The following is a 23048-nucleotide window of genomic DNA, read 5'->3' on the forward strand; positions in this document are numbered from 1 at the left end:
AGCTTTTGTACAGCAAATAAAACCATAAACAAACAGAAAGACAACCCACGGAATGGGAGAAAATATTTGCAAATGATGTGACCAACAAGAATTAATTTCTAAAATATACAAACAGCTCAATATCAAAAAAACAAACAACCCAATAAAAAAATGGGCAGAAGACCTAAATAAACATTTCTCCAAAGAAGACATAGAGATGGCCAACAAGCACATGAAAAAATGCTCAACTTCACTAATCATTAGAGAAATGCAAATCAAAACTACCAGTCTGTATGGCCATCATCAAAAAGTCTACCTATAATGAATGCTGGAGAGGGAGTAAAGAAAAGGGAACCCTCTTACACTGTTGGTGGGAATGTAAATTGGTGCAGCTACTATGGAAAACAGTATGGAGGTTCCTCAAAAAATTAAAAATAGAGCTACCACATGATCCAGCCATCCCACTCCTGGGCATATATCTGGAGAAAACTATAATTCAAAGAGATACATGCACTCCAATGTTCACAGAGGCACTATTTACAATAGCCAAGACATAGAAGCAACCTAAATGTCCATCTAGAGATGAATGGATAAAGAACAGAACCACCATATGACCCAGCAATCCCACTACTGGGCATATACCCTGAGAAAACCACAATTCAAAAAGAGTCATGTACCAAAATGTTCATTGCAGCTCTATTTACAATAGCCCAGAGATGGAAACAACCTAAGTGTCCATCATCAGATGAATGGATAAAGAACATGTGGCACATATATACAATGGAATATTACTCAGCCATAAGAAGAAACAAAATTGAGCTATTTGTAATGAGGTGGATAGACCTAGAGTCTGTCATACAGAATGAAGTAAGTCAGAAAGAGAAAGACAAATACCGTATGTTAACACATATATATGGAATTTAAGAAAAAAAATGTCATGAAGAACCTAGGGGTAAGACAGGAATAAAGACACAGACCTACTAGAGAATGGACTTGAGGATATGGGGAGGGGGGAAGGGTAAGCTGTGACAAAGTGAGAGAGAGGCACGGACATATATACACTACCAAATGTAAGGTAGATAGCTAGTGGGAAGCAGCCGCATGGCACAGGGATATTGGCTCGGTGCTTTGTGACAGCCTGGAGGGGTGAGATAGGGAGGGTGGGAGGGAGGGAGATCCAAGAGGGAAGAGATATGGGAACATATGTATATGTATAACTGATTCACTTTGTTATAAAGCAGAAACTAACACACCATTGTAAAGTAATTATACTCTAATAAAGATGTAAAAAAAAGAAAAAAAAGATGTGGTATATACATACAATGGAATACTACTCAAGTAAGTCAGACAGAGAAAGACAAATGTCATGTGATATCACTTACATGTGGAATCTTAAAAAATGATGCAAATGAACTTATTTACAAAACAGAAACAGACTCAAAGACAGAGAAAACAAACATGGTTAACCAAAGGGGAAAGGGGGGAGAGGGATAAATTAGGAGTCTGGGATTAGCATGCAAACTATTATATATAGAATGGATAAACACCAAGGTCCTACTTTTCACTGCAGGGAACTATATTTAATATCCTGTAATAAACCATAATGGAAAAGAATATGAAAAAGAATATATCTATGTATAACTGAATCACTTTGCTGTACACCAGAAATGAACACAACATTGTAAATCAACTATACTTCAATAAAATAAATTTTTTAAAAAGATGATGTGGTGTGTAAACACACACACACACACACACACACACACACAATGGAATACTACTCAGCCATAAAAAAGAATGAAATAATGCCATTTGCAGCAACATGGATGGACCTAGAGATTACCATATTAAGTGAAGTGAGTCAGAAAGAGAAAGACAAATATCATACGATATCACTTATATGTGGAACCTAAAATATGATACAAATGAACTGATTTACAAAACAGAAACAGACTCACAGACATAGAAAACAAACTTATGGTTACCAAAGGGGAAAGGTGGGGGTAGGGATAAATTAGAAGTTTGGGATTAGCAGATACAAACTACTATATATAAAATAGATAAACAACAAGGTCCTACTGTATACCATAGGGAACTATATTCAATATCTTGTAATAAACTACAATGGACAAGAAAATGAAAAGTATATATATATATATGTATGTATAACTGAATCACTTTGCTGTACACCAGAAACTAAGACAACTTGTAAATCAACTGTAGTTCAATTTTAAAACGTAAATAAATAAATAAATAAATCTCAGTTGCTTTTAAAATACTAAAAGTCTATGAAAAGGTACAAAGGAAAACATGAATAATAAAGTAACCACAAACATGAAATCGTTCTAGTTGTCATATTTCACGATTTCAACACAAAGTTTCATTCATATATTTAATAATTATTTGCTGATAATCTACAATAATAAAAAAATTATTAAGACCAGTCCCTGTTGATAAGGACCTCAGTCTAGCAGTAGTGGGGAAAGGCACATAAACAAATCAGTGAGAAAAACTACTGGTAAAAAGAGAGCTATTTTAAGAGACATAATAATTACCTGAGGGTAAGAGAATGGTTATGAAAAGCTTCAAAGAGGAGTGAGGTGAACTATTCTTTAAGAACTATCTAGAAATTTTAGCTGTAGGTGAAAGGATACAGGGAACAGTGCCATCAAATTGCATATGTTCAGATCCTAAATGCTGTCTGATAAAGATGAATCCATTTCCATGCAAGGTTCAGGTGGAAGAGTGCCAGAAGTTTATTTAATTAACCCTTATAATAACTCATTTAACTGATAAAAGAAATGAAGAAACAGGTAAGTTAAATAACTTGGCCAAGTTCACATAGCTAAGTGACAGATGTAAGACTGGAACCCAGGCATTCTGGGTCCAGAGACTGCTGTTAACTGAGGGGTACCACAGAGAAGTAGTTAATACATGTATGGTCTGGGTGTGTTCTGTACATATGCCATAAGGAGTTTGCGTTTATCCTAAGCCAAGAGAACTGAGAGTTCTAATAAATGAGAGCAGAACACTGTAATTAATCATGACGTAAAGGAAAGTTAGATCACAAAGAAGACTGGGAGAAAAGGGGAGATCAATGCTTAACGTGGACAGAGATCAGAGTGAGCAGAATAGAAGGGTAGGAGCAGTATTGGGTTGGCCAAAATGTTCATTCGGTGTTTTTCCGTAAAATGGCTCTAGTAGCGCTTACTGATCTTTAACTTCATTCAAAACAATTTTGTTAGATTGTATTGTGACAGCTGTCATATTAGCATGCATTTAAAAAACAACTTATCAAAATTGGTGAATTCTTGTACAGCCATCTTAATATTGAAGACAGAAGAAAAAAAGCAACATATTTGGCATATTACGCTTTATTATTTCAAGAAAGGTAAAAACGCCAACTGAAACACAAAAAAAGATTTGTGCAGTGCATGGAGAAGGTGCTGTAACTGATCAAACCTGTCAAAAGTGGTTTGCCAAGTTTCATGCTGGAGATTTCTCGCTGGACGATGCTCCATGGTCGGGTAGACCAGTTGAAGTTGATAGCAGTCAAATCGAAACAATAACTGAGAACAATCAACGTTATACCACATGGGAGATAGCTAACATACTCAAAATATCCAAATCAAGCTTTGAAAACCATTTGCACCAGCTTGGTTATGTGAATCGCTTTGATGATAGGGTTCCACATAAGTTAAGCAAAAAAAACCTTCTTGACTGTATTTCCGCATGCGATTCTCTACTTAAATATAATGAAAATGTTCCGTTTTAAAAACGAATTGTGATGGGCGATGAAAGGTGGACACTGTACAACAGTGTGGAATGGAAGAGATTATGAGGCAAGTGAAATGAACCACCACCAACCACACCAAAGGCTGGTCTTCATCCAAAGAAGGTGATGTTGTGTATATGGTGGGATTGGAAGGGAGTCCTCTTACTATGAGCTCCTTCTGGAAAACCAAATGATTAATTCCAACAAGTACTGCTCCCAATTAGACCAACTGAAAGCAGCACTCGCTGAAAAGCATCCGGAATTAATCAACAGAAAACACATACTCTTCCATCAAGATAACGCAGCAAGACTGCATGTTTCTTTGATGACCAGGCAGAAACTGTTACAGCTTAGCTGGGAAGTTCTGATTCATCCGTCGTATTCACCAGACATTGCACCTTCAGATTTCCATTTATTTTGGTCTTTACAATATTCTCTTAATGGAAAAAATTTCAATTCCCTGCAAGACTGTAAAAGGCACCCGGAACAGTTCTTTGCTCAAAAAGATAAAAAGTTTTGGGAAGATGGAATTATGAAGTTGCCTGAAAAACCGCAGAAGGCAGTGGAACAAAAGGATGAATATGCTGTTCAATAAAGTTCTTGGTGAAAATGAAAAATGTAACTTTTATTTTTAATTAAAAACCGAAGGAACTTTTGGCCAACCCAATAGGGTGACGTTAGGGTATGACTTCAGAGAAAGATGGTGTAATTTAAAACTTCAGTGATAGATTTGTTATGAGTATTGACAAAGTCAATTTAGAATTTATCAATTTGTCTCACAAAAATACAAATGGAAAAATTTATTCTTTTGCAGGGGAGGGAAGATGTGTATCGTAGGCAATTATGAACATTTTAAGAGAAAAGGAAAAATCCCTGTTTTAAAAAAAAAACTCATGACCCATTTTAAGTGTTATCAACAATCTGAGATGACAGGAAATACACGATGAGCTAATTCACGTCACAGCATGTGTAGAAATCCCAGGAGTTAACGATAAAACAATAAATTTGAAATATTTAACAGATGAAGACTGAACTTATAACCCTTTCTGCATTAACACTCACTAAAGAATTTCCTGTAGCTGTAACTTTTTAAAAAATAACAGAAATCAGACAGCTATGACTATAAATATAACTATATAAATAAATACACATATATAACCTCCAACCACTTCTCATAAACTGCTTTCCCCATCAGAAAAAGAAACAAATACTTTCAGTTATGGGACAAGATTCAAAATAAAATTTTCCAAAAATTTTTTGTACACAGTGACTTCCTATCTATAAACGAAAAGAGAAGGCCTCATGTGACACACATTAACATTACAGCTTGAATTACTGTAAATACCACCTAGATTATGAAATAGAACATTAACACACCAGAAACCCCATTGTGCAAGTCACTACCCTGCCCTTGTCCAAAAGTGATCACTATCGTGATGAATTGGGAGATTGGGATTGACATATGTACACTAATATGTATAAAATGGATAACTAATAAGAACCTGATGTATAAAAAAATAAGATTAAAAAAATAAAACCATAGGTTAGTTTTGCCTATTTTTAAACTTTATAAAAATGGAATCATACAGTATGTATTATTTCGTGCCTGGCTTTTTTGATTCAATGGTATTATCCATGTTGTTGAGCGGTGGTTTGTCAATTTTCATTGTTGATAATATGCCACTGTATGATTAGAACACTATTCTATGGCTGATTGTTTCTGGTTTTGATTTACTGTGAATAAAGCTGGTGAGAACATTATCATGCATGTTTTTTGATGCATATAGTTATATACTTCTGATGAGTATACTCCTAGGAATACAACCATTGTAAAAGATAACGTTTGTATGCAGTTTTAGTAGAGTCTGCCAAACAGTGATTAAATCAATGTATAGTCCTAACAGCAGTATATTAGAGTCTCCATTATTGTTCCTCATCTTAGCCAACACCTGGTATTGTTAGTCTCTTGAGTTTTAACCACTCTGGTGGAGTACAGTGGTACCTCATTGTGGCTTTATATTTCTCTAAGAACTAATGATAAGAACCTCATTTTCAAATGTTTAGTAGTCACCTGGAGACCTGTGAGGTAGCTGTTCAAGTCTTGCCCGTTTTCTACTGGATTATCTGTCTTTGTTTACTTACTGATCTATAGTTCTTTACAGAGTCTGTATCAGAGGTTGAAACTTTTTCTGAAAAGGGCCAGATAGTACATATTTTAGGCTTTGTGGGCCATGTGGTCTCCACCACAACTACTCAACTCCTTTGCTGTAGCATGAAAGCAGCCACAGTCAATACATAAATGAGTGTGACTGTGTGCCAATAAAACTTTATTTATGGACAATAAAATCTGAATTTCATAAAATGTTATATATCACTAAATATTATTCTTCTGATATGGTTCAACCATTTAAAACTATATAAACTATTTTTAGTTCACAGGCTGAATAAAAACGAAGGGGTTGGCAGACTTGGTCCACGAGCTGTATTTTGCTGACTCTTGGTCTAAATAAAGACCTTTGTCAAGTTATATATAAGTCTTGTCTTGTTATTCTTTACAAGAATCAACTTCTGGCTTTGCTGAAACTCTTTATTTTGAATGTTTGTTTTCTATTTCATTAATTTTTGCTCTTATGATTACTTGTTTTCTTTGGGTTAAATTTGCTATTCTTTTTATAGCTTTTTTGAGATGGATATTTATTTGTTTATTTTATTGAAGTACAGTTGATTTACAATATTGTGTTAGTTTCTGGTGTACAACAAAGTGATTCAGTCATATATATATATATATATATATATATATATATATATATGTTCTTTTTCAGATTCTTTTCCATTATAGGTTATTACGAGATATTGAATATAGTTCCTTGTGCTATACAGTACAGTACCACCTTGTTGTTTATCTACTTTATATAGAGAAGTCTGTATCTGCTAATCCCAAACTCCAATTTTTCCTTCCCCCCACCCTTCCCTTTTGGTAACCATAAGTTTGTTTTCTTATGTTTGTTTCTGTTTAGTAAATAATTTCATTTGTATCATACTCCAACTAGTATGAAAATCTCTAGCTCCATCCATGTTGCTATAAATGGCATTATTTCATTCCTTTTTATGGCTGAGTAGTATTCCACTGTGTGTGTGTGTGTGTGTGTGTGTGTGTGTATACCACATCCTCTTTATCCATTCATTGAGATATATATTTAAATCGCTAAATTTTCAGCATTTCTTCCCTTCTAATATACGTACTTAAGGCTATAAATTTCCTCTAAGCATCCCCTAAGTTTTGAAAGGTTAAGCTAACAGAGATATGACCTATTTTTAAATTTTCAACATTTCATTTCTGACCCATAGATTATTTCAAAGTGATTCACTTAAGTTTCAAACACTAGGAGATCTTCAACTTAACTTTTTTTTTAAAGTCACTTTTCTGTAATTAGTTCCAACCTTAATTCCACAGTGGTCAAACCTATAGAATTTCTATTCTCTCAAATTTAAGATTTGTCCTGTAGTCAGTATATGGTATATTTTAATGGGCGGGCCAAAAAGTGTCTTTGGTTTTTTAAGTAAAAATAAAAGATACATTTTTCATTTTCACCAAGAACTTTATTGAACAACGTATTTCACCCTTTTGTTCCCCTACCTTCTGCCATTTTCCAGGCAACTTCATAATTCCATCTTCCCAAAACTTTTTATCTTTTTGAGCAAAGAACTGTTCCAGGTACCTTGTACAGTCTTCCAGGGAACTGAAATTTTTTCCATCATTCACTTTGTAATAAAGTAGAAACTAACACACCATTGTAAAGCAATTATATTCCAATAAAGATGTTTTTTTAAAAAAAGAGAATATTGTAAAGACCAAAATAAATGGAAATCCAAAGGTGCAATATCTGGTGAATACAACGGATGAATCAGAACTTCCAGCTAAGCTGTAACAGTTTCTGCCTGGTCATCAAAGAAACATGCAGTCTTGCTGCGTTATCTTGATGGAAGATTATGCGTTTTCTGTTGATTAATTCCGGATGCTTTTCAGCAAGTGCTGCTTTCAGTTGGTCTAATTGGGAGCAGTACTTGTTGGAATTAATCATTTGGTTTTCCAGAAGGAGCTCATAATAAGAGGACTCCCTTCCAATCCCACCATATACACAACATCACCTTCTTTGGATGAAGACCAGCCTTTGGTGTGGTTGATGGTGGTTCATTTCGCTTGTCTCATGATCTCTTCCATTCCACACTGTTGTACAGTGTCCACTTTCATCACTCGTCACAATTTGTTTTAAAAACGGAACATTTTCATTATATTTAAGTAGAGAATCGCATGCGGAATTACGGTCAAGAAGGTTTTCTTCGCTCAACTTATGTGGAACCCTATCATCAAAGCGATTCATATAACCAAACTGGCGCAAATGATTTTCAGCACTTGATTTGGATGTTTTGAGTATGTTGGCTATTTCCCGTGTGGTATAACGTTGATTGTTCTCAGTTATTCTTTTGATTTGATCACTATCAACTTCAACTGGTCTACCCGACCGTGGAGCACTGTCCAGTGAGAAATCTCCAGCATGAAACTTGGCAAACCACTTTTGACACGTTTGATCAGTCACAGCACCTTCTCCATGCACTGCACAATCTTCTTTTGTGTTTCAGTTGCGTCTTTACCTTTCTTGAAATAATAAAGCATAATATGCCAAAATTTTTGCTTTTTTCTTCCATCTTCAATATTAAAATGGCTCTACAAAAATTCACCAATTTTGATAAGTCTTGCTTTAAATGCACGCTGATGCGGCAACTGTCACGTACAATCTAACAATATTGTTTCAAATGAAGTTGAAGACATCTAAGTGCTACTAGAGTCATCTTACAGAAAAAACTGAAGGAACCTTTGGCCCACCCAATAGTCACGGTTCACAGGCACTTATAAAACATAGAGTTTATTTGTTTGGTGCAATATTTTACAAATGTCAATAAGGTCAAGTTTGTTAATTGTGTTGTTCAGTTTTGCAATATAACTGTTTGTGGTTTTTATTTTGTTTATACTTATTTGTCTCATGCTACATATCCTATCAGCTACTGAAGTGTGTTAAAATTTACCACTAGGACTGTGGGTTTGTCTCGTCTACTTCTCCTTGTAGTTCTATCAGTTTCTGCCTTTCACATTTTGAGATTATGTTATGAGGTAATACATACTTAGAATGGTTTTATTTTCCTGGTATATTAACTCTTAATAATATGAAATGTCCCACTTTATCTCTAATAATGCATCTTGCTTTTTTGCTTGGTATCTACAACAGCTTTTTTCCAGTTAGTTCAGGCATGGTTTACCTTCTTCCATCCTTGTAATTTTCAAATTTTCTGTATCCTTATATTTAGTGTGTCTCTCATACAAGTAATACATAGTTAGGTTTTAATTTCTTTCCAATCTGACTTTTAATTAGAGTAGTTAGTCCATTTACAATTACTGATATATTTGTATTTAAACCTACCATCTCACTATTTGCTTTCTATTAGTCCAACTTATTCTATGTTCCTTTTGCTTTCCTTTCTTACCTTCTTTTGGAGAATTTTTAATTTTATTTTCTTCTTCTATTATCTTGTTAGTTATAGATTCTTCTATTATTCTTTCAAGGCTTCTCACAGAGATTACAGTACACATCCCTGCCTTATTAATCTCTAATATAAAGTAGTACTTTCACCACTTCCTGGAAATTTTAAGAACCTTAGAAGACTAAATATCCTTACTCCTGACTTATATGTTTGTGTACTGTATTTTAAATCTCATATAACATTATTATTTTACATATTCAATATTCACTTAGATTTACCCAAATATTTAACTTTTCCTTTGCTCCTCATTTTTCTTTCATCACCTGAACTTTCATGAAAAATACCATCAATTTGTGACGCGATCAAAGCCATCAATGTTTTATGTCATGATTTCTGCATCTAAAGTTTTACCTAAAGTAATCTTTTCCTGCTCCTAGGTGACGAAGTTATTCTCCTACAATTTCTTCTATAAACTTTACAGTTTTACCCTTCAAATTTCAGTCACTATTAAACCAAATGGAAGTCATTTGCATGGTCACTGTAACACAGAAATTCATTTTTTTTTCTCTCCATTTTAGGAAGCCATTTCCCCCCAAACCATTTACTGAACAATTAGCCCATTCCTCATTCCTTCCGCTGGTCTATTTCTCAGTTCTTTTGACAATACAATACTTTCTTTAAGAAAAAAAAAAAAGCACTGTGACTTTTTAATACGTTTAAATATCTTGTAGAGTAAGCTCTCCACTCTTTTTACTCTCCATAGCAAACCCAGTAGTTCACAAACCTTTATTCTTCTATGTACATTTTAGAAGAAAACTTCCAGGTTCATCAAAAAATCCATTAAGAATCTTGATTCATATATGCCAAATTTATACATTAACTTGGGAGGATGAATGACATTTTAAATATTATATCAACCCATCTAAGAGCATGAAATATCTACTTTGCTATTTATTTATCATCTATGTTCTCTACTAGAGTTTTAAATTTTTCTTGACAAAGGTCTTGTATATTCTTGGTAAGTTATATTTCTAGATATTTTATAGTCTTTTCCTACTGAAAATTTATCTATTTTAAAATATTTTTTCTTTTTAAATATTTTCTATTGATTATTGCTGGTACAGAGAAATAATTTTGATTTTGATAAATTTATCCTGTATGGCAAACCTGCCCAATGTTGTTTTCTATTATATACTAGTTTGCTGACTCTGTAGGTGATTTCAGGTAGACAACCAAATCATCTGTCAACAGAACAATCTTATCTCTTCTTCCAATTTCAACACCATTATTTCTTTTTCTTCTCTTATGGTACTGGTAGAACTATGTTATTAAATAGTAGAGGTAACTCTGGCCAACCTAAACTTTTCTGTCTCTTCTGTCATTTCCTGAGAGGAGTATGGTAAACTCTCTAACAATTGTTGATTTATCTATTTCCCTCAGCTGTTATTTAGTTTTTGTTTGATATATTTTGAGGCTGCATATACATTTATGTTGACTGTACTGTTTTGTTTAGCTTTCTTTTATTCTTAATTACTTTTTATTGGAATATAGTTGCGTTACAATGTTGTGTTAGTTTCTTGCTGTACAGCAAAGTGAATCAGTCACACATATATCCCATGTTTTTTAGATTTCCTTTCCATTTAGGTCACCACAGAGCACTGAGTAGAGTTCCCTGTGCTATACAGTAGGTCCTCACTATCTATTTTATACATAGTAGTGTATACATGTCATTACCAATCTCCCAATTCATCCCAGCCCCCCTTCCCCCCTTGGTAATCGTAAATTACCATACATCTTGACTCTATTTCTGCTTTGCAAATAAGTTCATCTCTACCATTTTTCTAGATTCCACATATAAGCAATAACATACAATATTTATTTTTCTCTTTGACTTTACTTCACTCTGTATGACAATCTCTAGATCCATCCACGTCTCTGCAAATGGCACTATTTCATTCCTTTTTATGGCTGAGTAATATTCCAGCATATATATGTAACATATCTTCTTTATCCATTCCTCTGTTGATGGACATTTAGGTTGTTTCCATATCCTGACTATTGTAAATAGTGCGGCAATGAACACCAGGGTGCATGCATCCTTTTGAATTATGGTTTTCTCTGGATATATGCCTAGGGGTGGGATTGCTGGGTCATATGGTAGCTCTATTTTTAGTTTTTTAAGGAACCTCCATACTGTTCTCCATAGTGGGTGTACCAATTTACGTTCCCACCAACAGTGTAGGAGGGTTCCCTTTTCTCCACGCTCTCTCCAGTTTGCAGACTTTTTACTGTTTGCAGACTTTTTGATGATGGCCATTCTGACTGGGGTGAGGTGATACCTCATTGTAGTTTTGATTTGCGTTTCTCTAATGATTAGTGATACTGAGCATCCTTTCATGTGTTTGTTGGCCATCTGTATATCTTCTTTGGAGAAATGTCTATTTAGGTCTTCTGTCCATTTTTGGATTAGGTTGTTTGTTCTTTTGATATTGAGGCGCATGAGCTGTCTGTATATTTTGGAGATTAATCCCTTGTCAGCTGCTTCGTTTGCAAATATCTTCTCCCATTCTGAGGGCTGTCTTTCAGTTTGGTTTATGGTTTCCTTTGCTATGCAACAGCTTCTAAGTTTATTTACGTCGCATTTGTTTATTTTCATTTCCATTACGCTAGGCAGTTGATCAAAATGATTTTGCTGTGATTTGTTCACTATATGTTTCGTGTTATATCTTCTTGATCTATGATTCCTCTTATGAATAAATGTTCCTTCTGCTATTTTCATCTTTTAGATGGCTACCTCAACTTTCTTTTGTTTTGCCTATTATATCTTTTCCATCCTTTTATTTTAAATCTCACTGTCTTATTAGTTTTATGTGTATCTTTGTAAACAACATATTGGGGTGTTTTTGTAATCCAATCTGCTTTTAATTGATGAGTTTGACCCATTTACATTATTATAATTACCATTATATTGGGAGTTATTTCTGCATTTTATTCATACTTTGTCTTTATAGTATACAATGTTTATTTTTCCCCCTTTTGTGCTTTCAGTTGGATAAACCTTTCTTCTGCTGTTTAAAAGTTATATGTATATTCTATTTCGTTCTGTGGTAACTGCCCTTAAGTTCCAAACTCATATTTTATTTCTTAATATTTATATCTATAGGTATACAGATATTAGTATTTCTAGCTTTCCCCTAACAACACAAATACACTTGTCTACACCCACTACTTGGTATTGTCAAAAATTTTAGTAGTGGGCTATCATTAACATACTTTTTCTTTACTTTGATTCTCTCCTTTTTAAAAAACAACAATAATGAATGTTCCCAAGTTACTAATGATGCACAGCAAACCCCAAAACATAAAACAACCATTATTGGCATAAAACAACCATTATTTTCTTATGCTCACAGATCCTGTAGGTCAGGAATTATGACAGGGCACAGCAGGGATGGCTTATCTCTGCTCCACAATGTCTAAGAAGACTTGAATGTCTAGGGGTGACACAGAAAGCTGGGGGCTGAAGTCAACAGAAGACTTTTTCATTCACAAGTCTGGTTCCTTGGTTAGATGACCTGAAAGTTGGTCTCAGGTGGAGCTGTCTATTAGAGCACCTACAATGTAGGCTTTCCTCGTGGTCTGGGCTTCACACAGCATGGTAGCTAGGTTCTGAGATGGAGATCCCAAGAGGAAGTGTCTGGAAAGCACTAACTTCAAGAGAACCAAGAGGACTCCACATGGCTTTTTATAAGTCTCAGAAATCATGTGATATCTCTATTGATTCAAATAGCTCTAAGCCCACTCAGATTCAAGGACAAGGGGTATAATAAACTCCAGCACTCACTAGGAGGACTTCAAAGAATTTGGGGGCTACATTTTAAAACTCCCATATCTCTTACAGCCTTTCCTGAATGTGTCTCTTCTTATTTGAGTATTCATTCCAAAAGTGCTTTCAGTGTGTATTTTTGTGTAGCAAACCTTCCCAGGTCTTGTACGATGAGAATTTTTACTATGCCTCACATTTTGGGTATATATAAATGCTATGTGAATTCAATGTTCTTTTCCTTGAAACCTTTAAAAAATTACTCCACTGTCCTCTTGAAATCACATCTCTCAAAATCAACACTAGGTGCAATCTAATTCTTGTCCCTTTATAGGTGATCTGCTCTTTGTCACTGGGAGCTTTTAGAAGCTCTTTTTGACTTTGATGTTATCAGCCACTGTAAATGAGTCTACTGGTGAGTGTTTTCTCCTCTCCAGTATTTAGCAGTCATTAAAAGCCCTCTCAATCTTAGGTCTTCCATTAATCTTTAATTCTGAGAAATTTATCTTAATTATTTCTTCAAATATTTCTTTCTCTCTTTGTATTTCAGATCTCCTCTAGGATTCCTATTTATCTGGATACAAGCCCTTCTACATCTAACTTTCACACCCCTTGGTTTTTATTCTATGCATTCTCTCATTTAATGCTATGTTCTTAGAGAGTTTCTCAATGTAATCTTCCAACTCAGGAGTTTGTTCATCAGCTGTATATCTTAGACTATTACTCAGTCTACCGTGTTCTTTACCTTCACTACATTTTTCATACCTAATATTTCTACTTGGTTCTGTTTTCACATTTTCTAGTTCTTGCATTATATTGCTAATATCCTTCTTATCTCCTTAAATGTATTTATCATGCTTATTTTAAATTCTTGGTCAATTTTTCCACTAATTCTCCATCAGATGGTATATGTTATTCACTTGGTTGTCTTTCTCTGAGAGCAGCTGTACAATTCAGGGGAGTAGTTTGGCTATAAACTAATGTTCTTCTGGTGTACCAGCCACTCTATCTGAGAACATGTATGGTCCCCAGGCCCTAACTGCAGGAGGATGAGCCCTGGAGCAAAGAGTCCTAAGGACCTCAGAACTACTGTTTTTTATTCCAATTTGCTGGGCATTCCACAGGTAACTCCTCTGGTCAAGGTTTCATATTTAAATTCTTAGGTAGAAACAGCACCGGCCTCAGAGCCTTCCTAGGTTAAAACCTACCAATCTGGGAGTTTGGAGGCAGTGTGGGGGAAAAAGTTGAAAAGTGATCCCCTAAGGGCAGTCAGGCCATACCAGTTTCATTAATGCCATCAGAGCCCCAGTAGACCTTTTGAATGGACATGGAAGCCTGGGCCATTCCTGTTCATTTCTGCTGTGAAAAGATAGTCTCAAGGCAACACCAGCGAGGAAGATAAAATTTAACAGCCTCCTTCCAATCTACTTTCTCGCTGTTACCGCTGGCAGTCCTTCGTCCCAGGCTGCAGCCACCACCCCCACAAACCATCTTTCTTTCACTCATCCATAAACACATACAGGTTCATGGCACCTGAGTCCTCCCATAATTCCCTCTCACTCCTCTAGTTTCTTCAGAGTTGATTTTGGGTGAGGGAGTCAACAGCTAGAATTAGATTGACAGAAAATGGAAACCAGCCTAGAAACTACTTTCTTCATCAAAGGTGTAGAAGTCTTGCTCAATCTCAACCACTCCCAACTCAGTTCAAAGATTTCAGGCAAGCAGATGAATGAAAAGTTAATATTTAATAGAACATCTTACCACCAAAAAAGCTACCAGGGGCATCTAGTTTAGAGAGTAATTCTTTCATGGATAGAGATCTTATGCCATCTCTAGCTTCATACCTTTGAAAACACCTTTTAGCTATTTTTTCTAACTTTTCATCACCATAGACTTATAAAGCATTCGGTGTAAACTTCTGGGTGAAATAAAAAACAACTAAAACTCTTCTATTGGTCTGCTCACTAAGATTTTTGACCTTGAGATATTTTTAAGCACCAGAGTTCCCCAGTCATCTAATGAAAATCAAAATCATGGCAGGCACTCTAAAACACATATGTACAACTATTAGCCTCAAGCCAATATGAAACTATGTTAGATACAGAGAAGTTAGCAGATAGGCTGCTATTTCAATAGTAGGCAAAAATGGAAGGACCTAACATAGAACCTTAGACATTCTCCCCAATTGAGGTTGGGGAGGAAAAGAAAGAGTTGGTGGACTATTGATAAGACTTGGTAAGTAAATGAATTTGGTTGCCCCCTAAAATAAGCTTATCAAAAAAGCTAGTTCAACCTTAAATTGTATTGTAGAATACAATATCTAGTACCAAGGAGGTGATGTTTTTGCTCTGTTCTGTACTGATTTGATGGTATCAGTAATACTTTTCAGTACTGAGCACCACACCACATTCTCTGAAGGTCAAAATCTTTTAAATTTTTGCCAGTATGATGGTGGGGAAAATGGTATCTTTTAAATTTGTATTTTTCTGACTGCTAGTAAAATTGACTATCTACTGATGAAGAAATGCAAATAGCTAATAAACTCCTGTGAATTGCCTGTTGGCAGTCTTTATCAGCTTTCTTTAGGTTATTTCTTTTTAAAAAATCTCTTTCTGAAAGGTCTCTTTATTTTAATGATTCTGACCCTTTCTCAGTTATGTGTTGCAAATATTTTCTCCCAATATATCATCTGCACAGGGTCGTTCTATAACTTTTTAAAAAATGTGTATGTTGTCAGAATTTGTTGGGTTTTGCTTGACATGCCATTTCTCTTTTTCCTAAGATAGTCTCTCCCATCAGAGATAATACAAACGCTATCCCATATATTCTTCACCTTTTCACATTTAGACCTTTGAAATGAAGTAGAGATCCAACTTTATTTCCTTCCACTTAAAAGTCTTTTGTACCAATACCCTTTAATAAATAAAACACTTTTCCCCTCTGAATTGAAGTACCACTTTGATAATATTTTAAAGTTCCATAATTACTTGTATCAGCTAGATTTTATTCCTTTCTATTGTCTAGTCTATTCTTGGGCCAATGCCATGCTGTTTTGATTGGAGAAGGTTATTTAATTTTAATATCTGGGTTTCTTCACTCTTATTCTTTTCTCAGTTTTCTAGAATGTATTCACTTAAAGGGCATTTTCTTAAGGCACAGATGATAAGATGGAACAGGATACAAAGTACCAGATGTATGTGTTATCCTGTAACTGAAAACTGCAGTTAATTAAGCTAACAGACAGAGTCTTAATTAGATTCCATACAATGAATAAAAACAAAGAGCAGAAATTAATTGCATGGACAAGTGTAACTAATACATATGGCAGACACTACGCCTCCCATTTGAGGCTAATAACAAGGTACTTTACTTTGGAGGAAACTGAGGCACAGGTAGAAAAATGGAGAAAGCATCAAGCCAAGAACCTGACTAACGAAAAAAACAAAAAGAGAAAACATCCACCAAGGGAGGCATGGAAGTTCACTAATATTTTACTTGTCCAGTTCCAATTACATAGAGGTAAAGAAATCAGTCATTCTACCACTGGTCTAATCCTACTTACTATCTAGCCAGAGCAATGGTTGAGCTCAAGTGAAGTAACAGTTATATGAACTCTAAGGCCTGCTCTTTTGATTTGCAGAGATTATGAATCCATCCACAAATAGCAATACAGAAAATAAACATTCTATGCCTCTGCCAGCACAGAACCCCAATGTGCTCCCCAATTCCTATCAAACAGAGTAGGAATGTGACTACTTTCCACTCTGAAACCCACAAAATGTACCAAGAGAAAGAAACCTTCATATAAAATATGAGATCACCCCAAACCATGTATCAGGAAGTAGTCTATCAAATACAATACACTTTGAGACAACCTGATAATGAATATCATAAGTTAATATATACCTCTACATATCCAAGCAGTGTTGGATTTCCCTAAAAGTAACAGAGAAGATCTTAAAGATTTTTATTTGAAACAAAGACAGATTTGCAGACAATTCATAGGAGAGAGAGCAAATGTTCCTCTGAGGGTACACTTCCATATGGAGGAAAAACAAGGGAGATGGGGAGATTACGTGTACATGCCATGGTCATTTTCTTTGACTTCCAAATCAGAGAACCTATAAAGGAGATGCTGCAATGGTCAGCATTAGTTGAAAAGAAAGAAATCATCAAATCAAACAGGTTATGTTGAGAGCCACACTGCGCTCCTTCCTAGGTGATGTATTCACCCTAAAGGAGGGAACACCAATGCTTAGGATATGTGGTTCTGGGTCAGAGAAAGAGAAAGCATTTTTGAGACAAGAAAAGTGAACTGAACCTTCCAGATGCCATAGATCACACCCTTCCCTACCCTACACTACAGATAATAACAACAATAACTAACTTTGAGCTTTTACCATATTCTAGTCACTATTCTGGGAGTTTTACAAGCATTACTCTTCTAGTCCTGAAAACAACTCCAATGAGGTAAGTACTCTCATTAAATCTCCACTTTACAGATGAGAAAAATGAAGCTCAGAGAAGTAAATTTCCTATAGTTATATAGCTAGGAAGTGTAAGACCCAGCATTTGAACTCAAGTAGCCCATTTACTTTTAACTATTATGGTGTATTGCCTCTTCCACATTAACTTTTAACAATTACAAACCCATAAAGTACACAGGCTTTTTAAAATTTATAAAGGAAACATTTGCATACCTTGTACTGTAAGCTCTGCTTGAGCTTCAATGGTCTCATTTCCATTATCAGCTATACAAAAGTAAGTGCCAGCATCATCCTCGGTGATGTCACTGATCTCCAGACTACCACCTGCCAGCAGTACCAATCTTTCAGAGCTGCATTAAAACATATTGATACAATTCAGAACCAGGAAAATAACACCTGAAAAGCATTCCACATAAAACAGATAAAACACTTAGACAGTATTATTTATACAGCTATAGATGGACTGAGACCAACATAAAATATCAGAATTTAATTTACTCCAATTTGCTTTGCTCATATTTCACATGCATAAATATCACAAATACAAATCAAAATGTTACAATGAATTATCTCCGACACTTTAATTATTCCCAAAGGGATACCATTTTTGTGACCAATTCCACTCCCCACAATCCATCTCTGCTTCTTTACTCTGCCCAGTTTTTTTTTTTTGCAAATTACGTAATTTTCAAGTCTGGTATCAATCTGAGAGTCACACCACCACACCTATGCTATACTCAAATGACTAACAGAGAGGGCAAACGTCAGATCAGAAACAGTAAGTCATGGGGTCACAGTGCCTACTGAAAGTTTCCGACAGTGGCTTGGCTAGGAAAGGGAGGAAAAGAGGAAGGGAAGGGAGAGAGAACAGTTGCCAGAGAGCAGCTTCCTGGGTGTGGTAGCTGGGCATGAAACAGCCACCATCACGCTATCATCAACAAGGATGCTGATCATTACTAACCCATCTCAGAATGTCTTAAGTCTATTTAAGGAAAATATATATTTTTTATTTTTGTACAGGTAAAGTATTTTTATAAAGGAATTTTGCTATATGTAACACTGAGATGTATTATATATTATTTGAAGTTATCCTTGGAAAGGAAAATAACTACCAGAAGAAAATCTCATTTCCTCTCCCCACTCCCTCCTTCCCTTTTTCTCTCCCTCAAACAGAATACTTAAAAAGAAAGCCAAATGATCCTATAACATCAAGGAAGAAATCACAAACTAACATTCTGATGAAATTTTTATAAAGTGAATAAGTTTAGTTAAATTTGGAGATTTTAGAGAATTACAATTTTATTTTTACTTTGAGGTTCTACATCTAACTGACTTTCACAGGCAGATTTCTCTCTCAAATCTTAATATTGTTATATTTCCTGTCTGTAACTATGCTCAACAAAAAAGTTTTGATTACAATTTGGCTTTTCATATGGAATTCTTTTTTTTTTTTTTTTTTGCGGTACGCGGGCCTCTCCCGTTGTGGAGCACAGGCTCCGGATGCGCCGGCTCAGTGGCCATGGCTCACGGGCCTAGCCGCTCCGCGGCATGTGGGATCTTCCCGGACCAGGGCACGAACCCGTGTCCCCTGCATCAGCAGGCGGACTCTCAACCACTGCGCCACCAGGGAAGCCCCATATGGAATTCTTGACACGGAAAAAAGTCAGAGGAAACGACGACTATTCAGTCTGTGCCACACTTAATAATTCTCATTGTAAGTAAAGTACTATCTTGGTCTAAGTTTCAGTACACTGTGGGTTTGGGTAGTCTTTCTAAATCTGATAGGCAAGATTAAGTTTCTGGACAAAGAAAGGAAAACCAGAATCAGATTTGGTGACTTCTCTAAGAAATACCCTGCAAGATCAAGACTAAACTTCATCAAGTGGTCTTCCAATGTGAACTATCTTAATTATACCCTCAAATTACAACTTTATGTGATAGAGAAGCAAGACAACATATAATGGAAGAAAGCAAGAATGACTGGGATAAAAGAAACAGAGATAAGACAGGGTGTGGGTGCCTCACAAAATAAATTTACAAAAATTAATATCCTATATATTACTCTTGGACAAAATCACAACTAAGTTTCATAAATGGAAAACAAGGTTCACAAAAGGGAAACTAGCACTACACACACATGATACCCAGCTGAGAGGAACACAATTTGAAACACTGGCTGGTATGGTACTTTTGAAATTGAGGTACAGCAATTTATATCTAATACTTACACTAAAAAATATTCCTGATACTGCTATGCCTCATGTTTGCCATCACTGAGTACAAGTACCGGAGAAGTCAATCTTTCTTAATGGAGCTTATTTTACTTTCCTTAAAAGAAGGCTGGGAGGAAGAACGTCCACTAGCTTATCAGAATTTACTTAACTTGTTCACCTAACATATGGTGGCTTATAGTAAAATGGCAATCAAGCTTTTACAGCTCCAAAATTCAAAAATGCAGGCAACAGAAACAATAAGTGAAAAAGCATTCATGGTCAACGGACCCAAATCGAGTGTTGCTGGACACAGGAGTGTATGTATATATGTGTCTCTGAGTAGCCGGGGGTCAGCTGAGGAGAGCTTGGTGTGCTGAAGCAGGGGTCCCCAACCCCGGGCCACAGACCAGAACCGGGACCGGTACCAGTCCGCCGCCTGTTAGGAACCGGGCCGCACAGCAGGAGGTGAGGGGCGGGTGAGCAAGCAAAGCTTCATCTGCCGCTTCCCATCGCTGGCATTACCCCCTGAACCATCCCCTCCTTTGCTTGCACTACCCCTGAACCATCCCCCCACCCCGCCCTCCCTGGTCCGTGGAAAAAATTTTTTCCACAAAACCAGTCCCCTGGTGCCAAAAAGGTTGGGGACCGCTGTGCTAAGGAGACATTTCTTTAGCAAAAGGGAAAGGCTTTTGAGCAGATCAATAACAAGATCAGATTTAGTGAGGAAACAAGAGAAGTGAGGAGTGGGGAAAAGACTAGAAGTTGTAAAGTTAGTGTAATGGTTCAGAATTAAAGAGGATGAATTATGGCAGTAACAAGAGGGGTAAAGAGAAGGCATAAAGTAATGACCACTCTTAAGAAGCTGGATGATAAAGTTAAGGAGAGGGATTTATCATTCATTTAACAATTCTTTATTGGTGTGCCTATATATGTCAGGTAGCAGCTGAGATACTGCAGTGAACAAAAACAAAATCAGTACTGTCATGCAACGGAGTGGGAAAGACAGACATAAAAAATGGTAATTCTACAAAATGGTATACCAAAAGAACTTGCCAGAAGTTAGAAATAGACATTTCGCTGGAGAGAATGGAAAACAATAATATCGAGAGCACAAAAGGACTTCTTACACACCCTCTTCCTCTAAAACAGCAGGAAAGGAAGGGTAGGTGAAAGCTAATCTTACATGCTCTCATTTTTTTTTCTTTAAACTTTTTATTTTGAACTGTAGATTCACATGCAGTACTAAGAAATAATACAAAGAGATCTCATGTACCCTTTACCTAGTTTCCCTCAACAGTAATATCTAGTAAAACTACAACCAGGAGACTGACATTTCCACCACAAGGATCCCTCATATTGTCCTTTTACATACAGCCACACCCACTTCCCTCCCTCTACCACCTCCCTCATTAACCCCTGGCAATCACTAATCTGTTCTCCATTTCAATAATTTTGTCATTTCAAGAAGAATGTTACGTAAATAGTCATACAATATGTAACCTCTGGGGATTGGCTTTTTTTCACTCAGTATAATTCTCTGGCGATTCATCCAGATTGTTGCAATTATCATTCCTTTTATTGCTTAAGAGTAATTCCATAGTATGGATAGACATCGTTTGTTTAACCATTCACTCAATGAAGGACATCTGGGTTGTTTCTAGTTTGGGGCTATTATGAATAAAGCTGCTATATACATACATGTATAGGTTTCTGTGTGAACATAAGTTCATTTATACAGGATAAATGCCCAAGAATGTAAAATGTTAGGTCATATGGCAGTTGCAACATATTTTTTCAGAAACTGCCAAACAGGTTTTCAGAGTGGCTGTACCATTTCACATTCCTACCAGCAATGTCAGAGTGATCCCGTTTCTCCACATATTTGACAGCATTTGGTATTGTCACTTTAAAAAAATTTTAGGTATTCTGATAGGTATGTAGTGATATCTTGTGGTCTTAATTTGCAGTTCCTTAATGGCTAATGATGTTAAAACAACTTTTCTTGTGCTTATTTGCCATCTGTACATCTTCTTTGGTGAACCACCTATCCATACCTTCTGCCCATGTTCTAGTTAAATGATATGCTTTTTTTTAATACTGAGTTTTGAGATATCTTTACACATTGTAGATAATATTCCTTTGTTAGCGATGTGGTTTGCAAATATCTTCTCCACTCTGTAGCTTATCTTTTCATCCTCTTAACAGGGTCTTTCACAGAGCAAAACGTTTTAATTTTGATGAAATCCAGTTTCAATTTTTCCTTTTATAGATTGTGCTTTTGGTGTAAAATCTAAAAACTCTTTGCCTAGGCCTTGATCCTGATTTTCTCTTATGTTTCTTTTCTAAAATTTCATGTTGCATGTTTTACATTTAGGTCCATGATCTATTCTGAGTTAATTTTTTACATAACGTATGAGACTCAGCTTGAAGTTCAGGTTTTTGTCTATGGATGGGTGTCCAGTTATTCCAGTAGCATTTGTTGAAAAGGCTACTTTTCCTCCACTGAATTGCTTTTGCATCTTTGTCAAAAATTAGTTGGGAATTTTTGTATGGATCTATATCTGGATTCTCTATTTTATCCCACTGATATATCGGTCTATCTTTCCATCAACACCATATAGTCTTTTTTATTTTAGATACATAGTAAGTCTTAAAATCAAATAGACTGATTCTTCCCACTTTAAAAAAAAACTGTTTTAACTACTCTAGTTCCTTTGCTTTTCCATATAAATTTTAGAATAATTTTATCTATATTTACAAAAAATCTTATTGGGATTTTGACAAGAATTGAGTTAACCTGTATATAAATTTGAAGAGAACTGACGTTTTTACTATGCTGAGTCTTCTAATCCATGGACATGGTATGTCTCTCCATTTATTTAGCTCTTCTTTGATTTCTTTCATTAGCATTTTATAGTTTTTAGTATGCAAATTTAACAAGTTTTGTTAATTTACACTTAAGATGTGAGTGACTGCAAATGCTACTGTATTTGCAATTTGTGTTCACATGTTCATTGCTAGAATACAGAAATACAACTGATTTTTATGTTTATCTTGTATCTTGTGACATTATTGAACTCACTTCTTAGTTGTAAGTTTTGTGGATTCCTTAGGATTTTCTACATAAACATATCTGCATATAGGGACTGTTATATGCCTTCCTTTCTGATCTATATACCTTTTTTTTCGTCTTATTGAACTGGTTAGAACTTCTAGCACTGTGATGGTGAACT

The 23048-nt window shown here is 35.6% G+C and overlaps 1 protein-coding gene across 4 annotated transcripts in view; it reads right to left on the reverse strand.

Annotated features, from left to right (window-relative positions):
• The window catches only part of NEO1 (neogenin 1), a 240018-nt gene that overhangs the window by 129211 nt on the left and 87759 nt on the right, over positions 1-23048 (reverse strand). For all 4 annotated transcript variants that reach the window (XM_079907492.1, XM_079907491.1, XM_079907493.1 and 1 more), the window contains one exon: positions 17816-17952. In XM_079907492.1, the coding sequence (XP_079763618.1) occupies positions 17816-17952 (137 nt within the window). The remainder of the gene's footprint in view (positions 1-17815; positions 17953-23048) is intronic.

This window comes from Stenella coeruleoalba, assembly GCF_951394435.1.
Source record: "Stenella coeruleoalba genome assembly, chromosome: 2".
Taxonomy (NCBI): domain Eukaryota; kingdom Metazoa; phylum Chordata; class Mammalia; order Artiodactyla; family Delphinidae; genus Stenella; species Stenella coeruleoalba.